The sequence below is a fragment of the Apis laboriosa genome, unplaced genomic scaffold (genome assembly GCF_014066325.1).
Source record: "Apis laboriosa isolate Shangri-la unplaced genomic scaffold, ASM1406632v1 scaffold63_cov154, whole genome shotgun sequence".
Taxonomy (NCBI): domain Eukaryota; kingdom Metazoa; phylum Arthropoda; class Insecta; order Hymenoptera; family Apidae; genus Apis; species Apis laboriosa.
The window spans coordinates 738,147-756,751 of record NW_025223982.1 but is presented as its reverse complement, the minus strand read 5'-3'; the positions used below and the strand labels follow the sequence as shown (position 1 = coordinate 756,751).

Genomic DNA, 18,605 nt, shown 5'->3' with positions numbered 1-18,605 from the left:
GACAGGAGCGGCTGATGCGTAGGCGGGGAATGAACGAGACCAGCGGGCCCGAGAGGGTTGACGAACCCGTGAATCGGATTCCCGTGCATGGGATTGCCGTGGATGGAGCGCGACGGTACCATTCCGGGCAAAGGTATCCCCCTCGTTTGTACCTCGTGAGAGGAGGAGGAGGAGGCAGCGGCGTTCGTGGGCACCGGATGGCCGCCAGGAACAGGGCTACTACCAGCAGCATGTATGGAACCTCTCCGGTGCTGCGACATAATTGGAATTCGATGACCGCGACGACGAGAGCACGAGAGAGGGCACCGTGGATGGCTACTCCGATGGCTGGACCAAGGGGGGAGGAGTTTAAAACGGTGAATAGGAGATCGACGACATCTGTACGATCGGATCCGCTTCGCCTCTTCTTCGCTCGCGAGATATCGATCGGGAGAATCGAGCGTGGAAAGCGAATCACGCTTTGATAGGGCTTCTATCGTGTACAAAATATGATGGAGAATTATCTCGGAAATGGATGGATGGATGGATGGATGGGTGATTCGATTTGGAAAATTGAGGTCGATGATTTCGACGATGCTTCGATTATCCTTTAACGGGGATAATTAATAATGAGATCCGGAAGCTCGTTGAGGAGTGCAGCGGACCAGCTTCCGTGTACCACGATTATCGCGCATCCTTCCGCGAGAATAATTAACGTGGTAGTGGGTGCGGTACGATGATGGTCCCCGGCGTGACGCGAATTTCACGCACTCTGCATGCGGGGATTTATCGCGAAGCGTTCACCCTCGTGGAAGAGGCCGGGGCCACGCAATTTACAGCCGTTCAGCCGTGGATCGCCCCGTGGTATAAAAAAACTTGCGTAGAAATCGATCGTGCCGGCCAATTTATCGTTCCGTGAAAGCGGAACAGGGGCCACGGCCGATGAATCGCGATTGTCTCCGCGTTTATTCTCGCGTTTTTTCCCTCCTCGAACTTTGGAAATTGGAGATGTGATCCACTTTGTCAATATTCCGGAGACGTATCCTCTTTCTTCTTCGTGGAATTCGTGGGCAAAGCTTTCTCTTTCTTCCGAAACTGGTTTGCAGAGAATAGTTTTTTGAAAAAAAAATTTTATTTTAACGAGATATTTTCCTTGGGTGAACGCGTTCTTCGGAAAAGAAAATCTTTCGATCTTTTATTTATTAAACGGATCGAACTTCCCTTTAATTCGCTCGTATACAGGGACGAAATGAATTCCGGTTACTTTCCCCAGGGCTCGTAGACACGCCGTGAGCTCCCTTCGAGCATCAATTATTAACGAAAACAGCGCACGCGTTTTAGTAACGAGTCGGCACGTGTCAGCACGCCTTCTCTCTGCGTGCTTCTCTGCGTCGATCGTACTGGTCCCGATTTCGTTCGACTATCTTCAACGTTGCTACTATCATCGGTAGGTCTGGCCTCGTAAACGAGAAACGATTTCTCTTATCGGTGACGTTTATCGCTCGTTTATCCAATCACGATCAATTAACCACGATTAACCACTTGGAACGAGAACTTTCTTCGCAACCGTCCACCGGTAGTGCGACCTTGCACTACTTTCGACTTGTTGATTTAAGACACTTGTTGGTTTGGACACACTGTTATCGAGGCCAATCCTTGCGATATGCAACTTCGAAGTGGTCGGTCGTAGATGATATGCATCGAGGTAGAAACACAACGCGAGAACAAAGAACGTCGCACCAAAAAAGTATCGAAAAGGTCCACCTTCACGGTTCACAAACTCGGTTAACTGCGTCCCGAACAAGATCATCAACCAAGATAAAACGACGAGTAACTGTAACACCACCCTGTATTATCCACAGGTGGGATTGGAACGAAGAACACTTTTACAACAAACGGGCAAGTCCACGTGACGAGCGGCGCGATCAAAGTCGAACACGTCCGGCACAGTCGCGGCGGACCTGGTCCACGATTTCCACGCGCCTTCGCCCTCTCGAGAACGATTCAGAATCGTGGCTCGGCGTGGCGCGGGGGCAGAAAATCGAGGGGCGAAAAATGGACGAACGAATTGGAAACTCGGCGGAACAGAAGACGTGGACGAGGGATTTTTCCAGGGAAACGTCCCTTCTACGCGTATTATCCGCGAGCACGTTTTTGGCGGCGATTGCGAGAGCGTCGGGGTGAGTCGTCCGTGTGCGACAGGGAGCGGCCGCGCGAACACTGGAACCAACCCATGCCTCCTCCACCACCGGCAACACAACCACCATCGACGATGCCGCACCCTCTCCTCCACCACCACCACCGCCACCACCACCACCACTACCTCCATCACCACCTCCACCACCGCCGCCGTCGCCCCAACCACCACCGCTTCTACTACTACTACTACTACTACTACTACTACCGGCGCACCACCACCATCGCCCTTGTCACCATTGCCCTCTTACCACCACCACCACCTTCTTCTACCCGGCACACTATCACCATCCTTACAACCACCATCCACAGCCCCCTAAAGCCTCCACCATCGGTGCACCGGATCCTCTCTCTACCCTTCAACCACTATCCATTGCCACCAGAGCAGCACCGTTCCTCTCGTGTAGGTGGAATAACCCCTCGTCTATCCCTCGGCTACCGGTGCACCAGGTAGATACCGACGACGGCACTACTATTCATCCCCCTTCCCTTCTTCTTCTCCTACGCCCTCCACCTTTCCAACTCTACCCCATCCGATATATACACCGTCGTCTGCTGCTACTCCCTACTTTCTCCTGCCTTGTCCTCCCCTCCTCTCTCCTTCCCTCTCTCCCTCCCTCCCTTTCTCTCTCACTCTCTCCACTCTCACCGGCGCATCGAAAAGCTCGCGTGTGCCCGGCTACCTGCGTCTCTAGACCGCGTGCGACAACACACGAGCCCTGCGGACCGATTCTCGCGCGAGGCCACTTCCACGCGCGGCACACAAGCGCGTTAAGCGTGCGTAATTACTCGTCTACGTCGTCGACGCCCGCGATACCGATAATCACGAGAAGTCGACAAGTGCACGGTTCTGTGTTAATGAACGGTTAGTTTCTCTCTCGGTTAGCGTCTCTGCTCTCCCAACGATTCACACTACGACTGACTTCGATTTCCTCCCCCCCACCGTCGCAATAACGAATTGTTAATTATCAGAGAGTTAAGTGAAAGTATCTAAAGTACAACTTTGCATTGGCTCGCGTGTCTTACAACGATCGATAAATAATGGCTCCAAGGGAATAGACATAAATAGATTTTCGAGTATACGTGCGCGATGAATCATGCGTCGAGTTGGATAAGAGAAATCGAAGGCGGACAGTGATATCGATTGCAGAGGTTCGAATTAAAGAAACGAGCGTGAAGCGGTCTCTTGTGACCGGCAAAACAAGAGACGAGCCGCGGGGACTCGATAGTCCCGCGCGATCAACTGCAAAGTTCGATTCAATCAGATCGATCGCGCGATTAATCGTCGTCGTCACCGTTCGAGAATATTAAATTCCGCGCGGTGACAAAAATAACTGTTGCGTTACTGGCGAGGAGAAGAAGAAACGGCAAGTGGAAGAATTAGTGGAAAAAGCGGCGTTGCGCGTGTCTATCGATTGACCGAAACGTATAAACGCGGGATGAAAAAGCGCCGGTTCTCGAACTTGATTTCGCGCGTTTTCCATCGACCATGATGGTAAAAATCGAGCCGAGGAGGAAAGAAACAACGTTCGTTCTCGTAATCCCTCGAAACGGAGTGGAATTCGTTCATCCATCTCGAATGCAACCCTCTCGAAACTTTGGAAAATTGATCACCGTGCTTATCCTTAAATAAAAAAGGAAATAATTCTGCGAGATTGAATTACCTTTTTTTTACGAATTAAAATAATTCCAGTTCGCGTTTGAGAAAAGTAAGAATTCTTAGGTTAAGGTTCAACGCACGTCTCCAACGTGATAAGCGGAACAGTGGCGTGATATCTTTCCGCAACAACAGTGCTCGCGAGCCATATCGCAGGGTTCGATAAGTACACGCCGGCAATTTTTCTATCCTATTGTTGCGGGTTGATTTACGTTGGCCGTGTTCCACGAAAACGGCAGTGGTCGCCTGATCGAAAGGAGAGCAAACAAAGGAACGGAATAAATGCAAGTTTCGATCGAGTACGCTTCCTACTACCCCGCGCTCCCTTGGATATCGCCCACTTGCGTCAAATATACGGCCAGCCAATATTTTACATGCTCAGGCGTAATAATACTATCGCGCTTTCTTCTAGGGCGTTGCCAGAGAGAAGCTGGCCAACAACCATAAAAATTCAACCAACGAGAATCTCGTTCACCCCTCTCACGTGACGGGGGATCGTTACACGGAACAAGTTCAAACTATCGTGCCTATACGCGTGATCCACCCTTATCCTAGCCTTACCAGAATCGAGAACGCTGCCGCTTTGTAAAAATCGTTTAGAGGAATCGTTTCAACCTCGTTCCTCACAAACCGCGATACTAATCCACCTCACCTCGAGCTTTTCCGCCTCGAATATCCGTTTCCAGCTCGAGTTTTTGCGCGCCTCTTAATTTTCACCAGCTCGTATCGTATCGAGGGTGGTCACTTTCGTTCGAACGAACAGGCCGATAAATCGAATAAAAAGTAAAAATTGGGAAGGAGGCTTTCTCTGATGAAGAAGAAGAGGAAGAAGAAGAAGAAGAAGAAGAAGATCGTTACAGGGATTGGATTACCGTTACGGGGAGGGCAATTTATCTCCCCGGAATATTAAGCAAAGATTACAAGTTTTAAAAGTTGTGTAGCCGGAAACTCTGGCGGAAGTTGCTCTGCCACGAGGAAGATACAAGTTTCCGCGACGCTTGCGCTTCCGGACAGGTAAAATGCCAACGAGGCGCCTCTCGGGTCCATCGATAATCGAGGAGGATCCGAATGAGCGCAGCAGCATATTTCCTCGAATCGGATGGGAATTTGATAAGGGAGGATTTCCGATCGAGCAAGGTTCTGGGACACTGGTGCATACCGGTGGCTCATTTGTCCAAGAGAAAATCGTTAGCGTTATTGGAATTTTCAACGAGTTTTGGCGGACCTTTCTCTGTCTTTCTTTCTCTCAGGCAGTTCGATCTATCCTCGTGAAACTCATAACCGGGACATTCTCGTTCTTTAACCCCCTCCCCTCTTCCAACCTCTTTAGGGATCGGTTGTAACCCTACGCGGAAAGAAACTTTAATAACTTCCTCCCTTGAAATTCTTTTCTCGCCTTTAATGAATGTCCGACCGGAGGGAGGTCTCGCCAACTTACGAAGGAACGCTCGTTAGTATTCGATTTGTTCTCGAGGGCGAATCGCATAAATTCCAAGAAAATGTAGACCGAGGACGGTGGCGAGGGGAGGGGAGGGGATGGCTTTGATGTAAATGGATATCGCGGGAAACGATAGGGAAGGAAATAGAATGAAATATTTAATCATTAACGGCGCCAAGCCGTTTGATGTAGACATTCAAATTCATATCGCTACACCCGAGTTGAATAATTACCATCTATATTAGCTCGTCGCGTAGCCGACACTTTGAAGCCCGCGTTTCCTAACGTAATCCTCGAATTCTCTTTGCCATTAACTTCCGTCGAGAAGTTCCCCCTCCTCCTAATAGCGACTACGATTCGAGCGACCACGTCGTTCAACGTCTCCAACATCGACCGGTGTCTCTCTCTCTCTCCCTCCCATAATCGTACTTAATTAATCCTTTGCCACGACGATGATATTTCGAAAGAAAAAGTAAAAGAAAAAGTATTCGAGACGATATCGTTCGGATATCGAACGACGACAACGATTAGAAATACCGATAAAAAACCGTCCCTGCGTACACGACGTCCATAAACGACGCGATCGTAACATTTAAAGGAAGAAGTAAAAAAGAAAAAAGAAGTACCATCACAAATTAATAAATTGATATCGAAAAACCGAAAAAAAAATCGAGTCTCTTTCCTTTCTATCGAGATTCTAAAAATTCCAATCAACACAAATCCTCCTTCCAAATTCTAAAATTCTTCTAAAAATCCCGATTAACGGATCGCGAAATGAATGGATCGAAACAAACAAATTGGGGATCTAAACAAGCAAGATAATCGAGCCGGCCACTTTTCACGCGCCGCCAAATATCCCATCGACGCCTCCGATCGACGTCGCTTACCTGTGTTTTACGCGTGTAAACGGGCTGTAATAAATTCCGCTTTTCGCATAGGGCGCGCGTTATATTGTAATTTCGCCGCAAATGCGGTGTCGGCTTTGAAAATCCGTCCGGGACGCCATCTCTCTCCCCCCCTCCCTCCTTCTCTCTCTATCTCTCTCTCATCCACCGCTCTCATACGCGGCGGTGATACGAATAATCGGATTTTCCATGGTTTTCAGCCGTGTTCACGCGTACCGGAAGTGCGAATCGCGCGAAATGCATCCCGGTGATGACGTTATTGTTCGCCTGCACCGAGGATCGCGCGCGCCGAGACTGATTATAAAACGCGAGAGACGCGCGAGAGGGATTGAATGGAGGCGGTGGGGGCGGAGGGAAGGGGAGAAAGAAAATTTTCAAGCCCGATAGATAGATAACGAAACACGCGATAAACGCGTTTACGTTTCAATTCTAAACGGAGGGGGTAAACGGTTGGCCAGCGCGAGAAAACAAGAGGAAGAGGGGCGTGAAGCCCCGAAACGCGTGAAATTGCATTTCGCGCCAACAGAGGGAAACGGATAAAGGGGGAGGGTATTGTTTGGATGGATGTTGAACGGAACTGAAAATGGATAACGCGCAGGGAGGAACGCGTCTTTACGACTATCCCGCTTCACGTATATTTTGGAGGATCTCACGGATATGGATTTTGGAATTAGAGTTTTTCGCATTTTCTATATTTTTCGGAGATAAAATTGATTGCACTTGATGCGCCTATTTTAGAAGATTCAGAAGCTTGTAAAATAAAAGGATAACGCATAGAAAACAAGGAACGCGTCTTTGCGTATATTTTGGAAGATCTCACGGATTTTGGAATTAGAATTTTCCGCATTTTCTATATTTTTCGGAGATAAAATTGATTGCACTTGATGCTATTTTACAGGATAACACATAGAAAATAAGGAACGCGTCTTTGCGTATTTTGGAATTAGAGTTTTCCGCATTTTCATATTTTTCGGAGAAATTATTTTGGAATTAGAGTTTTCCGCATTTTCATATTTTTCGGAGAAATTAGATGAAATTGATTGCACTTGATGCGCCTATTTTACAGGATAACGCATAGGAAACAAGGAACGCGTCTTTGCGTATATTGAATGTACAGGTGAAATTAGAATTTTTTATATTTTTCGGAAAAATTAGATGCGCGATGGTTGAATTCTTCGAGAAATCGGCGAAGGGCGCGATCGATCGTTTCGAAATTATTTTCGTTTTCGCGCGAAACAAATTGTTGATTGCACTTGACGCGGCTCCACAGCGGGACTCGTTTACGGCAATTCAGCCGAGTCTTTTTCCAATCAACGTGCATTTATCCCCGACGGGATACATTCACTCCCCTTGGCCCGCGTCCCGAGAAATTTCAGGGTCGCCTCGAAGAAAAGGAATTGCCCTCCCCCTCTTTGAATTCGTCTGTACTTTAATCGTTATCTTATTTCACAAGGAACAAAGGAGCGAGGAGGCTTTTCAAGAAAGCCTTTTTTCACTTTCTTCCAAGCGTTCATCGGACGGATCTTTATCGACGTAATTAATTTAGATTAATAAAATAATTACTTAAAACGATTCAGAAGATTCAGAAGCTTGTAAAATAAAATTATTAGGAACAAGAGGGGAAAGCGTGAAAAGTTATCTCGAAGATGTGAACGAACGAGACTCGAGATAAGAGAGATCCACAAACGTATGGCCAACATCATTTCCCAGACAGTTGTCTCGTTGCAACATTTCCACGTTCTCTACCCTCTCACCGTTATTCTCCGTTGGCGTGAAAAAAAAAAAAAAAGAAAACGTAGGAGACGTTGCGTCGGAGAAAGCCTGAATTTATGACAGCCCGAAGGAACGCGACTTTACTTTGTAACTGGACAAAAACGAAACTTGTCTCTTCGTGAAATCTCCAATCCCCATAATAAGAACAAGTAACGGTCGCGAGATAAGGAAAAGGAATAACCGCGTGCACGGATTTACCTTCGGATCGTGCTTCCTTCTCCCTTCTCGGACAAAATAACGAGTACGCGCGACGTCCGGATAAACGCGCAAGAATGGACGTAACGCGCGATTCGAACAAGATGGTGAAGAATACCGGGGAGAGAAATCCATAGATCAAGCTGTGAGGAGGAATCAATGGGAGGGGAGGGAGCGGTAAATAAAATATATCGACACGCAGCCATGTACCGAAAGCAAATTCCCCAGGAGCGTTTTCTTGGCCGGCATATCGGGGATCCGCTTGACGTGAATTATTAAAGCTAGATCCACGAGAACCGTTGGTTCGAAAGGAGAAAGAAAATGCTGCGTCTTATCGTCGATATCGAAGATGCGTATATACGAAGAAAGACTTCGAGATCGATGATTGTCTTTTTTTCTTTCCCCTCCATACACGGACTACCATCTTTTCAAAACGTTTCCCTTTCCCTTTTCTCTTTCCGTCTCTTCCTCCTCTTTCATTCTCGTGATTTATCGTCCCTCTCGCCGCTCGAATACCTAATCCAGGCAATTAATATCGCGCTTCGTTTCGTTTAATTAAAGGAAGAACGTTATTTCGTATTCGACGAAAGGTGGAATTTTTCTTCTCGCAGGGATAACCGCGAAACCAGACGTAACCAAGACCAAGAGCCGCGTGTCCCGGATATAACCGCCTACGTAGGGGACGAGCAAACGTGCAAGGATGTGTAAACGTCGGGTATACCCATGATTTACGACGCGCGCAACCAACGAAACGGTTACACCGGCTGATACACCGTGTCTTCTCCCCCGAAAATGAAAATGCTCGGATGACGCGTTCGTAAAATTGCCTCGGATGCATTTACTACGTGACGGGAATGAAGACGAGCCCGGACGTGCCACCACAGAAAAACCGGTGGTGGGTATCTAGAGACTCCCCTCCATTCCGCCATCAAGTAACTCGAGGCATCGCGTGGCTGGTTTCTTGTTTCGAGAAATAAAGATATTGAAAAACGAAACGAATTCTTCGAACGGAAGGAAGGCGTTTGGAACGTTTAAGGCGTTTTCTAAATTCCCCGATTTAGAAAAGTGGAATGGCGAGTGGATTCTATAACAAATGGATGAGGGTGGATATTAGGAGGTGGACAGCAGATCCGCCCCAAACGCGAATCCATCGTGGTTAGTTTGGACGATCCGTAAGAGTCGCGTTTCGCCAAAGATTCGAAAATACGTTTCTCGGGAATCGAAACGAGATTTGCCGCAAAGCCGAGCAATTGGAACGCGTTGGAAGGGTCGACGAAAAGATATTTTTCTTTTTTTTGCGCTCCCAAGATTTTCGTTTCGAGGGGAACGACTTTCGAGGATTCGACACGTACGAGTTTTTCAAATCGCGAATCTCGTAAAATCTTTCTACTCGAGACAAATATCGAGGAGATCTTTGAATTCTCGCGTCGCGAAAACGTACTTAGAATGCAAAATACGTTTGGGAGTGAAACTTTGTTGAAAGTTGTTTCTCGGGAATATTTCTCGAAAGTAGTTGCCAGTCAAACTCGCAAAAGTAGCGCAAAAATAAATCTTTTCAAATCTTTTAACGTATTTTAACATTCTTATCAATCGACGGGATTAATAAAAACATGGGATTACGATATTCTTCGATAAGCGAAGAACGGCGAGGGCGACTGCAGCGAAATTACTTTAGCCCAAACTAATATGTACTCTGGGCCACAAATTACATTGTACGCGATGCTTTCTCTATTCAGGAAGCCACGAAAGGCTGCGAGGCATCAAAGAAGAAAACGTGACAGAAAACTCCTGCCGGAAAGCTGCATTTTTAAATCCAATTAGCTTGCTAATGCTCTAATACAACAACTTCGACCATGCACAAAACGACAGGTTTCCCGGAGGTAGCAAATTTTTTCCCAGAGAGAAAAAGCAATCTTCTCGAACAACACCGGCTCTTAAGCAGCTTCATCGTGTGTAATGGAGGAAGCATAATGTCTCCATCAACGATTTCCCATTTTGTTTGTAGCACTCTTTTCCACTCTCTCTTCTTTTTCTTTTTTTCTTTTCTTTTCTTTTCCTCTTTCGTATCCTCGTAAAAAAAAAAGAACGTGGAAGAAAACGCACGTTTTATTGAAAAATAAGCACTTCTGTCAGGCAACAACGAGTGATTTTACAACTTCGAAAAGGTCATCATCAACTGAATTAGGATCGTTCAGAGATGTAATTTTCTTTCAAGAGATGAATTTTATCTAATCGAAAGCAAACTACAAACTAACTTTAAGGAACAATGAAAACTTGAACTCGTTTTGTTAAATTAGATTCGATTAAATTTTCAAAGTATATAAGAGAAGGAAAGAAGTTTCTTTGATTCGATAAAAGCAAATATTTCATTTATTAAAACTATTTCTTTCTTCTCGTGTCTCCAGACCGTCTACACGCGATTCTTTAAAAAAGGAAAAAAAAAAGAAAAAATAATCCCGAACGGAAGCGATATGGAATTAAATGAAACAGAAGGGATTATTAACCTTCGTCCCACGATGGTCCCACTATTAATCTTAACTTCTTCTCTTCTCAACAACTTGAACGCAACAAAAACAGCATTTCTGCCGCATCACGAGCAAAGAAGGATAAATCACGACGGATATAAATCCGACGGCGATAAATAAATCAAAAAAAAAAAGTTGAGTGAACAAATATCGAAGAATCGAACGAGCAAATCGAGGAAAAATCGAACGAACGACTCCACAACACGAATACTCTCTCTCTCTCTCTCTTTTTCTCTCTGGTGTAAATCGAAACAAATTGCTATCTAGATTGTTAAAGCTACTCGTATTTCCGGAATAATTAACAATTTACGGTTTACGGTTTCTAATAGAAAACGCGCGCTTCGAAATCAAAGAACTCTCTCTCTCCCTCTCTCTCTCTCTCTCTCTCTCTCCCTCTCTCTCTTTCTCTCCTGGATCGGTTCAAAGCCCAAGGCGAAAGGGTATCAGAGGCTGAAGCGTTCCGGACATACTTCATCCACCTGAGAGGAAGCGAAACGGAGCTGGCAACTTTCCTGCGCCCCCATTAATTGACATAATTAAGCAATTAGGCGAGAGGCGTCCTGATACCTTAGTCGCAATAAGTTACCTTAAGTACGTATAATTTGGGAGATATGCAACGCTCCTAAGTTGCCATAGATTCAGGGTAATTGCGAAGTGGCGAGCGGTGCAAGAGGAGTAATCGGTCGGTGAAACGTGGAAATTTTCCCCTGAAAACCTACGTGGCAAAACGAGAATATTTTTCTCTTTCGGACAAGATAAACGATAGAACGAAAACCAAACTTCTCTCTCTCTCTCTCTCTCTCTCTCTCTCTCTCTCTCTCTCTCTCTCTCTCTCTTTCTACACGAAATTTGTTAAGAAATCGACGAATTCGAACGGATCGGTAAATTCGAGGATATCGATATATTTTCAGGGAAACGAAACATTTTCTCAATGTAATCGTACATCATAGTTTTTCCAAACTATAGTTGTGTGTGAACTAAATACTTTATTATTTATGTCGAATGCGAGGAAAGAAGTGAGAGAAGAATTATTCCTCCTTTTTCCATTTCGCGAGAATAAAAGAGGAAACGGTGTAAATAATCGGTTAATCGGATTATAATGGACGTGAGCAACGATAGAAAAAGGAGTGTCGATTGCGAATAGACGCGTTTATCCGGCTATCACATCGATTCTGCGTATTTACTTGGACAATACGCCGCTGTATACCCTGCGCGTCCTGTGTTTTTTCATGAACAACGATTCGATACAACGATTCATCATTCGGAGATCAAACAGCCCTCGATGTTAATAAAAATATTTTTCCCTACAAGAGCGGTTATAAAAGCCAGGCCAATCGTGTCCCTCCTCCGTGAATCAAGATTCGATATCTCTCCCTTTCTCTCTCTCTCTCTCTCTCGCTTAATCCCCTTTATGGGTCCCTTCCAGAGAAGCAGGACCGTGCTTCATCGACTCCATTATGAAACATCTCGATATAAAGAGAATGCCAACCTGTTCGCAACAGGTTGCGAGGCTGAGCATGAACCGATCTCAACTTTATTTACGGAAAAGCTCCAAGAAAAAGAAAAATATTGACACTTTCGAGTCTCCAGATTCAAAAATCGAATGCTCGACGGGTGGACGTTAAGCAACCTGTAACGTAAAATTCTCATTCGGGTTCAAAAATTCGAAAGGAATGGCGTCTACGACGTAAGAAATTCGTGCGTTATTGGCACGGTTTATCCCCAAAGGGTGTTACGCGCAACAACCATTCTGTCGTGGTGCACGCTGTTCGGCTTTGAAAGTGGTTGTTCCCTTCATTCCTGGGGGGAGGGGGGTACAAGTTGGCCTCGCACACGATCCTATCACCGTGGCCGAGGTGGGTGTGCATCCCGAAAGCTGAACGCAGGAATGCGACGCGGAGGCTTTCGAGCCAACCTCGAGAATGCGTCCACAACCTCGACGTTGCATTATCGGCCGTTAACGCGTTTCTACAATTATTATTAATACATGCTCGGTAATGCGTGTATTTGGAACGAGGCAGCGCGTGTATAACGCGAAATACGTTTATGCAAATGATACGCTTATATATCGCGAGCGGCGAATCTCGTAGCGTGGAATTTCGGTAAATACGATGATGCAAATATTATCCAATTTCGCTTCACCTTTTGCGAATTTTTAACGTTTGCCGGAGGGAATATGAAACGTATCCGAAACGACGTTGGAAAGAAGTTTCTTTCGAGGAGACGTGCAAAGTTCCTTCGATATTTCAATTCGAATTCTTTCCATCTTCGATATTCTCCATATTTTTTATATGGAGGTCGAAATTACATGGCTCGAAAAATTTCTTTAATATTTCTCCTTTCGCGATTCGTCGCGAAAATCTTTTAACCCTCCGATAGTCGGAGTTTAATCAACGACAAGAATTTAATTCCGCGGGGAGTTTTGGCAACAATGCCGAAGAGGATCAAGTATTCGATCAAGCTTACGCCATGCTTAAAGACAATGCGCGGAATTCTCCTCAAAGAAAGTTCCTGAACGTTGACTGAACGTAACCGTCGCACGGAACAAAAGAGGGGAACGATGCCTTATCTCGAGACGTTTTCCACTTTTTCCCTTCTATTGCTTCTTCCCTACGGTTATTCGCCAGAAGTCGCGCGAGCTGTGGCGACGAATACGAAATCCGGTTGAAAAGGAATCAATGCGGCGAGGTAGAATACGTGGCAGCCGGATGCATCCATCCGCATCCTCCTTTTTCGAGAAATAAACCGAAACCGATATCGAGTAGCTCGAACGACCGAGACTGAAGTCGTATTTCAAGCTGAAACCATCCTGTCTTAACTCCAAATGCATATTCAATAAACCTTAAAGAGATTTCTACTCCAGTTAATTTAACGCGAAGAAACATTTATGTAAACGAACTGGCGAAGTCATTCGTCAACTTATTTTTCCACTTTTCGTATAGAACCATTCCTTCTCTCCGTGCTTCGTTCCGAGCAAACAATCGCGTTTATTTTATCCTCGAATACTTTTGTGATGAATTAATAAAAATGCATCCATCGGAATATTTTCAAGCTCGTTGATATTCATCCTCGTAGAGCGATGTTTCATCTTCATCAGGAAGAAAATACGCACAATTAACGTTTCGACGTAATGCGGGAAAGTTAGAAGTGCGTTCTCCTCACAACGAGAGAAACAAAATGGAAGAAGGCACGAAACGTGCAACATCGGAAGGAGAAGAGCAAGGAGGATGGAACGAAGTAACGAAGGTGAAACGCGAGAGCGTTAGCATGTCCCGGATGTTTCGTGCTGGTAATTAAAGGGTGTGAGGGAACAGCAACGCTTCAACCAGGGTGCACATTTACAAGGGTGGTTTGATAACCGTTATGAAAAATCTCCACTCGTGGAGAGCGGCCGAAATAGCAGCCACCTTTCGATATAACTATAAGCCGAGGTTGCCGTGTCGGCCCACTTCGGCATCGGTTCAATCTCCAGGAGGCACGTGCACGCCAGCCAAGACGAAAAACCAGACATCGACATTCCCATCCCCTCTGGAAAACCGCTTTTTAAATCGATAAAAGGAGGGGTGGTAGCTTTTTATTTTTCCATTTACCGCCAAGCGATAAACTTTTGACACACACGATGTTAACTTCCACTTGTGCATCCAAGTTTTTCCCTTCCCTGAACTTCTATTGGGAGATAGATTCTTCCGTTTCGAAGTGAATATCGAATCGAGTTCTTTTCATTTTTATAAATTCCATAATTGGCAAGGAGAATGACGAAGAATTTTTGCTATAGAAGAGAAGCGGAATGTGGAATTTCTTCGTTCGATTAATTCGCAATTAATTCATGGAAAAAGCGAAAAATTTACAAGTTTTCTAATATTCTTAATTAACAGAGCATTTATCGATATCACCCGAGGAAGAAATTCTAAAATTCCATCGCCATCGATGCACAACGCAACGGAGAAGGGAAGGCGCGTATTAATAAGAATTCTCGAAAGAGGAACGCATTACCGCAAGGGATGGCCACCAACTGTTTGATAGGGCTCGGTACGCGAACCCTTTCTTCCCTATTTCACGCAGAGTGGGCGCCCTGTTGAAAACAATGGACGAAAGAATCGTCTGGCTATAATGCACGAGCGTAGTAGTAGCAGACGGGACTGACAAGTACCGGCACGCTAATATAGAAGGAACAATGCGACATTGGCGGGAGAGAGAGAGAGAGAGAGAGAGTTTTCCAGGGCTCTTGAAACAATTAACGGCACCGCCGTTAATCTCCGCGCTCGACCCTCCATCGCGTCAATCCGCGCCAGATTCGCGGCGATTTAAAAAGTTTCCGAATAAATCGAATCCCACCCTTCAAACGGTTATCTGAGGTAATTTCCAACGCCCGGATGACTCCTCGATCGAACGGCTCTAATTATCGTCGAAAAATATTAATGGTGTCGACGATAACGGAGGATAAATATTATTCGTCTTCCTCTTCATATATCGAGAGTGAAAAAGAATTTGAACTGAACCCTTTTTTGAATGGAAATTGAATTGAAATTAGAGGAAAAATAACGTAGAAATTAATTAAAAAAATTTCTGAGAAATATGAAGAACTCTGTCGAGAAGACCAAGATAACCAAGATTATTGAGAGAAGTAGAATCGTTTGGAAAAAAATCTGTTCGCGAAATTTTTAGATACAATTACAATTGTATTTGAGTTTTTTTCTATCATCCCTTCGTTCGAATCATCCTGTATGTACAGGAAAAAAGACAAATTGACGACGATTTCATAAGAACTCCGTGGAAGAATCTTGCGCACGCAGATCCATTCAATCAGACGAATAAGAAACGATTCGAAAGAACGGTCTGGAGCAAGATACTTGGTATAATAAGTAGCTGTCCAATCGAACAGATGGTTCAATTTATTACAGGCTTTGGCCGAGCAATCAAGGCCGATAATTAAACTTCTGAAATTCGTCGGAGAACTGAAAAGTGCTTGGCAAGCAGTAGTCGCTGCTATCAATTACGATGACAAAAACTTATTAAAGTCGTTGGTTATCGATACGTATATCCGATCCGTCGCGATGAAGATAGATTCTCGCTCTTCATCATTGAATTTCCATCTTCCATCCTGGTTTTTGAACCACCCGTTTTTGATATTGTTATTTTATATTTTAAAAAATTATCTTTATCGCCTAACTCGATGAGCGAATTTAGAGTGATCTCTCATGACGATAAGTAATCGACGAGCACATAAGAGAATGATAATACGAAACGAAACGGGATTGAAGCGATATGGATTAAATGGAGACGCGAAAATAAAAATTTCTGTGAATTAAAAAGCGTTGAAACGGATAAAAATGAGCTTACCTTTGCCGTGCACTTGCTGTCTATTCGTGTCCGCGCGAAGCGCTTCCGCCGTGTGCACCAGCTCGTCCAACTGCGGCTTTTTCTGCCCCAGCTCTCGTAGGACATCCTGTGCAAACCAAACAAGAATTAATTTAGTTATTAAAACGTCATCGCAGTTTACAATTTTTTTAAAAGAGACTAAACGTTGCGCGCCTCGATTGAAAACGAGAATGATGATGGTTCTCTTTCGATCATCTATACGCGTATTTTTTTTTTTTTTTCTTTTTAAATACGCAGTAAATCAAAATTTATATCCATATCTATAAAAGGTTCTACCGATCAAAAACCAACTTCGTTAATATTCGAACACTTGGAAAATTTTTGTTGGATCAAACCGCAATGACTGGTTTCGCTGTTTATTTCGTTAAAAAAAATATCTGATTTTTATTCTATTTATATTTTCCTTTTTTTTTTCTTTTCATCTTTTTAATTGAAACCGAATACAAATACGTAGCATGCGATAAATCAAAATTGATAACCTAAAAAAAGGTACCAATCGATCAACAATCATTCGTTCGGTAAATAACCATAAACTATCGAAAACTTTGATTGGAATCAAATTGCAATGATTCTCCGTTTTTTTTTTTTTTTTCCTNAAAACATTTCTTTCTTTTTTTTTTTTTTTTAATTTCCTCCACGTGGAAAAATATTCATAAATATTCTCCACGAAACGACGTAAAACGTTCTACGAAATGGTGGTACGGGTCGATCACCTGTTTCTGCCTCTTCGTTGTAACTGGTTTCTACTACACTGGGCCTATCGATCGGTCGTAGACATTCTAGAAACCGAGCTACCATTTTCGCAGCCCATTGTTGGAAGCCACGGGGACTCCGGGCTTTTTGAAAACCTCATTAGCATATTGCGAACGAAACGTGTATTATTATCCTGTTCTGTCATCGCACGCGATTATTACGACCGTGCAATAAAATCACGCGAAACGGTAACTAATTAAAACTCCCTCCTCCCTCCCTCCCTCCCTCCCTCCTTCCCTTTATATTCGACGGAAAGTAGAAATGTATTAAAATGACTTACTGACATCATTGTTGCATCCCCCGCATCGTTATCGATCGCGAGAGCATTAACGTATATACACACGGGTATATACGAATATCACGACTTCTCGTCGAAAACCGTCTATTAAAAGCGGCCAGAATTTACCCGTATTTCATTGAGAGTCTTTTAAGCTGATTAAAAGTATCAATTTATCTGATTGAAACGAAGCTACAAAGGCGAACCACCAAAGGATATATGAATAAATTTATGAGATTTCCAAGCCTTCGTAGCTCGAAAGCTTGTTTTCATAAAGAAAGAAGGAAGAAGATTCATACGATATATATATATATATAAGGGATCGTGGAAAACGAATTCTTTTCAAAGAAAGAAATTTTTCTTGTCGTTGGTACGATCGAACCAAACGATGCAATCTAGATAAAAGATGCAACAGCGGAAACTCAAAGTCCTGTTGCTTGAAAGCTTCTCCAGCCAAACAAATTCATCTTTATCGTATCGTTCGTTTGATCGTTTGTCATCGAAAAAAAAAAAAAAAAAAAAANAAAAAAAAAACGATACTCCCTCGTAGACGACGAGGTTTCATTAATTCATCCATGTCCCGTTAATGTGATTTAAATAATAAAATGGGACTTATTATTAAGTCGAGGAGGGAGAATTCACGCTCACCCGCGATCGTTTACGTGGGAAAATGTTTATCGAACAAGAGATACTCGGAGGATTACGAAAACAATAACCGTGTTAAGCCTTGCTAATCTGGAGCGTGGCGAGATGAAAGGAAAAGGCGAACGACTGCCTCTTTCGCGCCCGACTACACCGAATCCTAATCCCATTCTCGCCTAACGATCAAATTAATTTTCCTATAGTCGGCTAACCGTGAAACGTTCGATCCTCCCCTCCCTCCGGAACCTTCATCATTTAACGTCATTTTACGTCTCTTTTCGTTTGGCAACTGTGAATATAAATTTGTGGAATAAATTACGGATCGATTATATAAATGGGAAAAAATGTGTTATAAAAAAATTTCCATCTTTCCAAAGAAGAAAATGTTCGTTTAACGTCATTACGTCTCCTTTCCAGATAATAATGAAGCAGGATTTGGATTACGGATTATGGATTACATCCATGGGAAAAAATTCGAAAATTCATTTCTTGTCGGAGATGATATTCGTGTGTTATAAAAATATTTTTGCCCTTTCAAAAAAAAATGTTATTCACTCAGTTGCTAAACGAAAAGAGACGTAATGACAGTTAAATGATCAACGTTCTCTTTTGGAGGGGGAGGATTGAACGTTTCACGATTAATCATTTAACCGGATGAATAGAATTTGGATGAATTATGGGCCGATTACACGAACGGAAAAAAAAACATCGTGTATTATTAAAAAAAAAAGAAAAAAGAATTCAATTATCGATAAAAGTTTCGAACAATGATCGATATATCGAATATCTTAATAGTCTCGGAGGAGGACTTTTTTTTATCAGCGAACAGCCACATCCAATTTCGCTCGATGCTGAACCCACCCACCCTCTATCTCTCCGTCAGCTG

General features: G+C 43.9%; 1 protein-coding gene across 8 annotated transcripts in view; it reads right to left on the bottom strand.

Annotated features, from left to right (window-relative positions):
• Positions 1-18,605, bottom strand: part of LOC122718425 (dystrophin, isoforms A/C/F/G/H) — a 420,738-nt gene that overhangs the window by 310,656 nt on the left and 91,477 nt on the right. For all 8 annotated transcript variants that reach the window (XM_043943440.1, XM_043943444.1, XM_043943448.1 and 5 more), the window contains one exon: positions 16,009-16,114. In XM_043943440.1, coding sequence (XP_043799375.1) covers positions 16,009-16,114 — 106 coding nt within the window. The remainder of the gene's footprint in view (positions 1-16,008; positions 16,115-18,605) is intronic.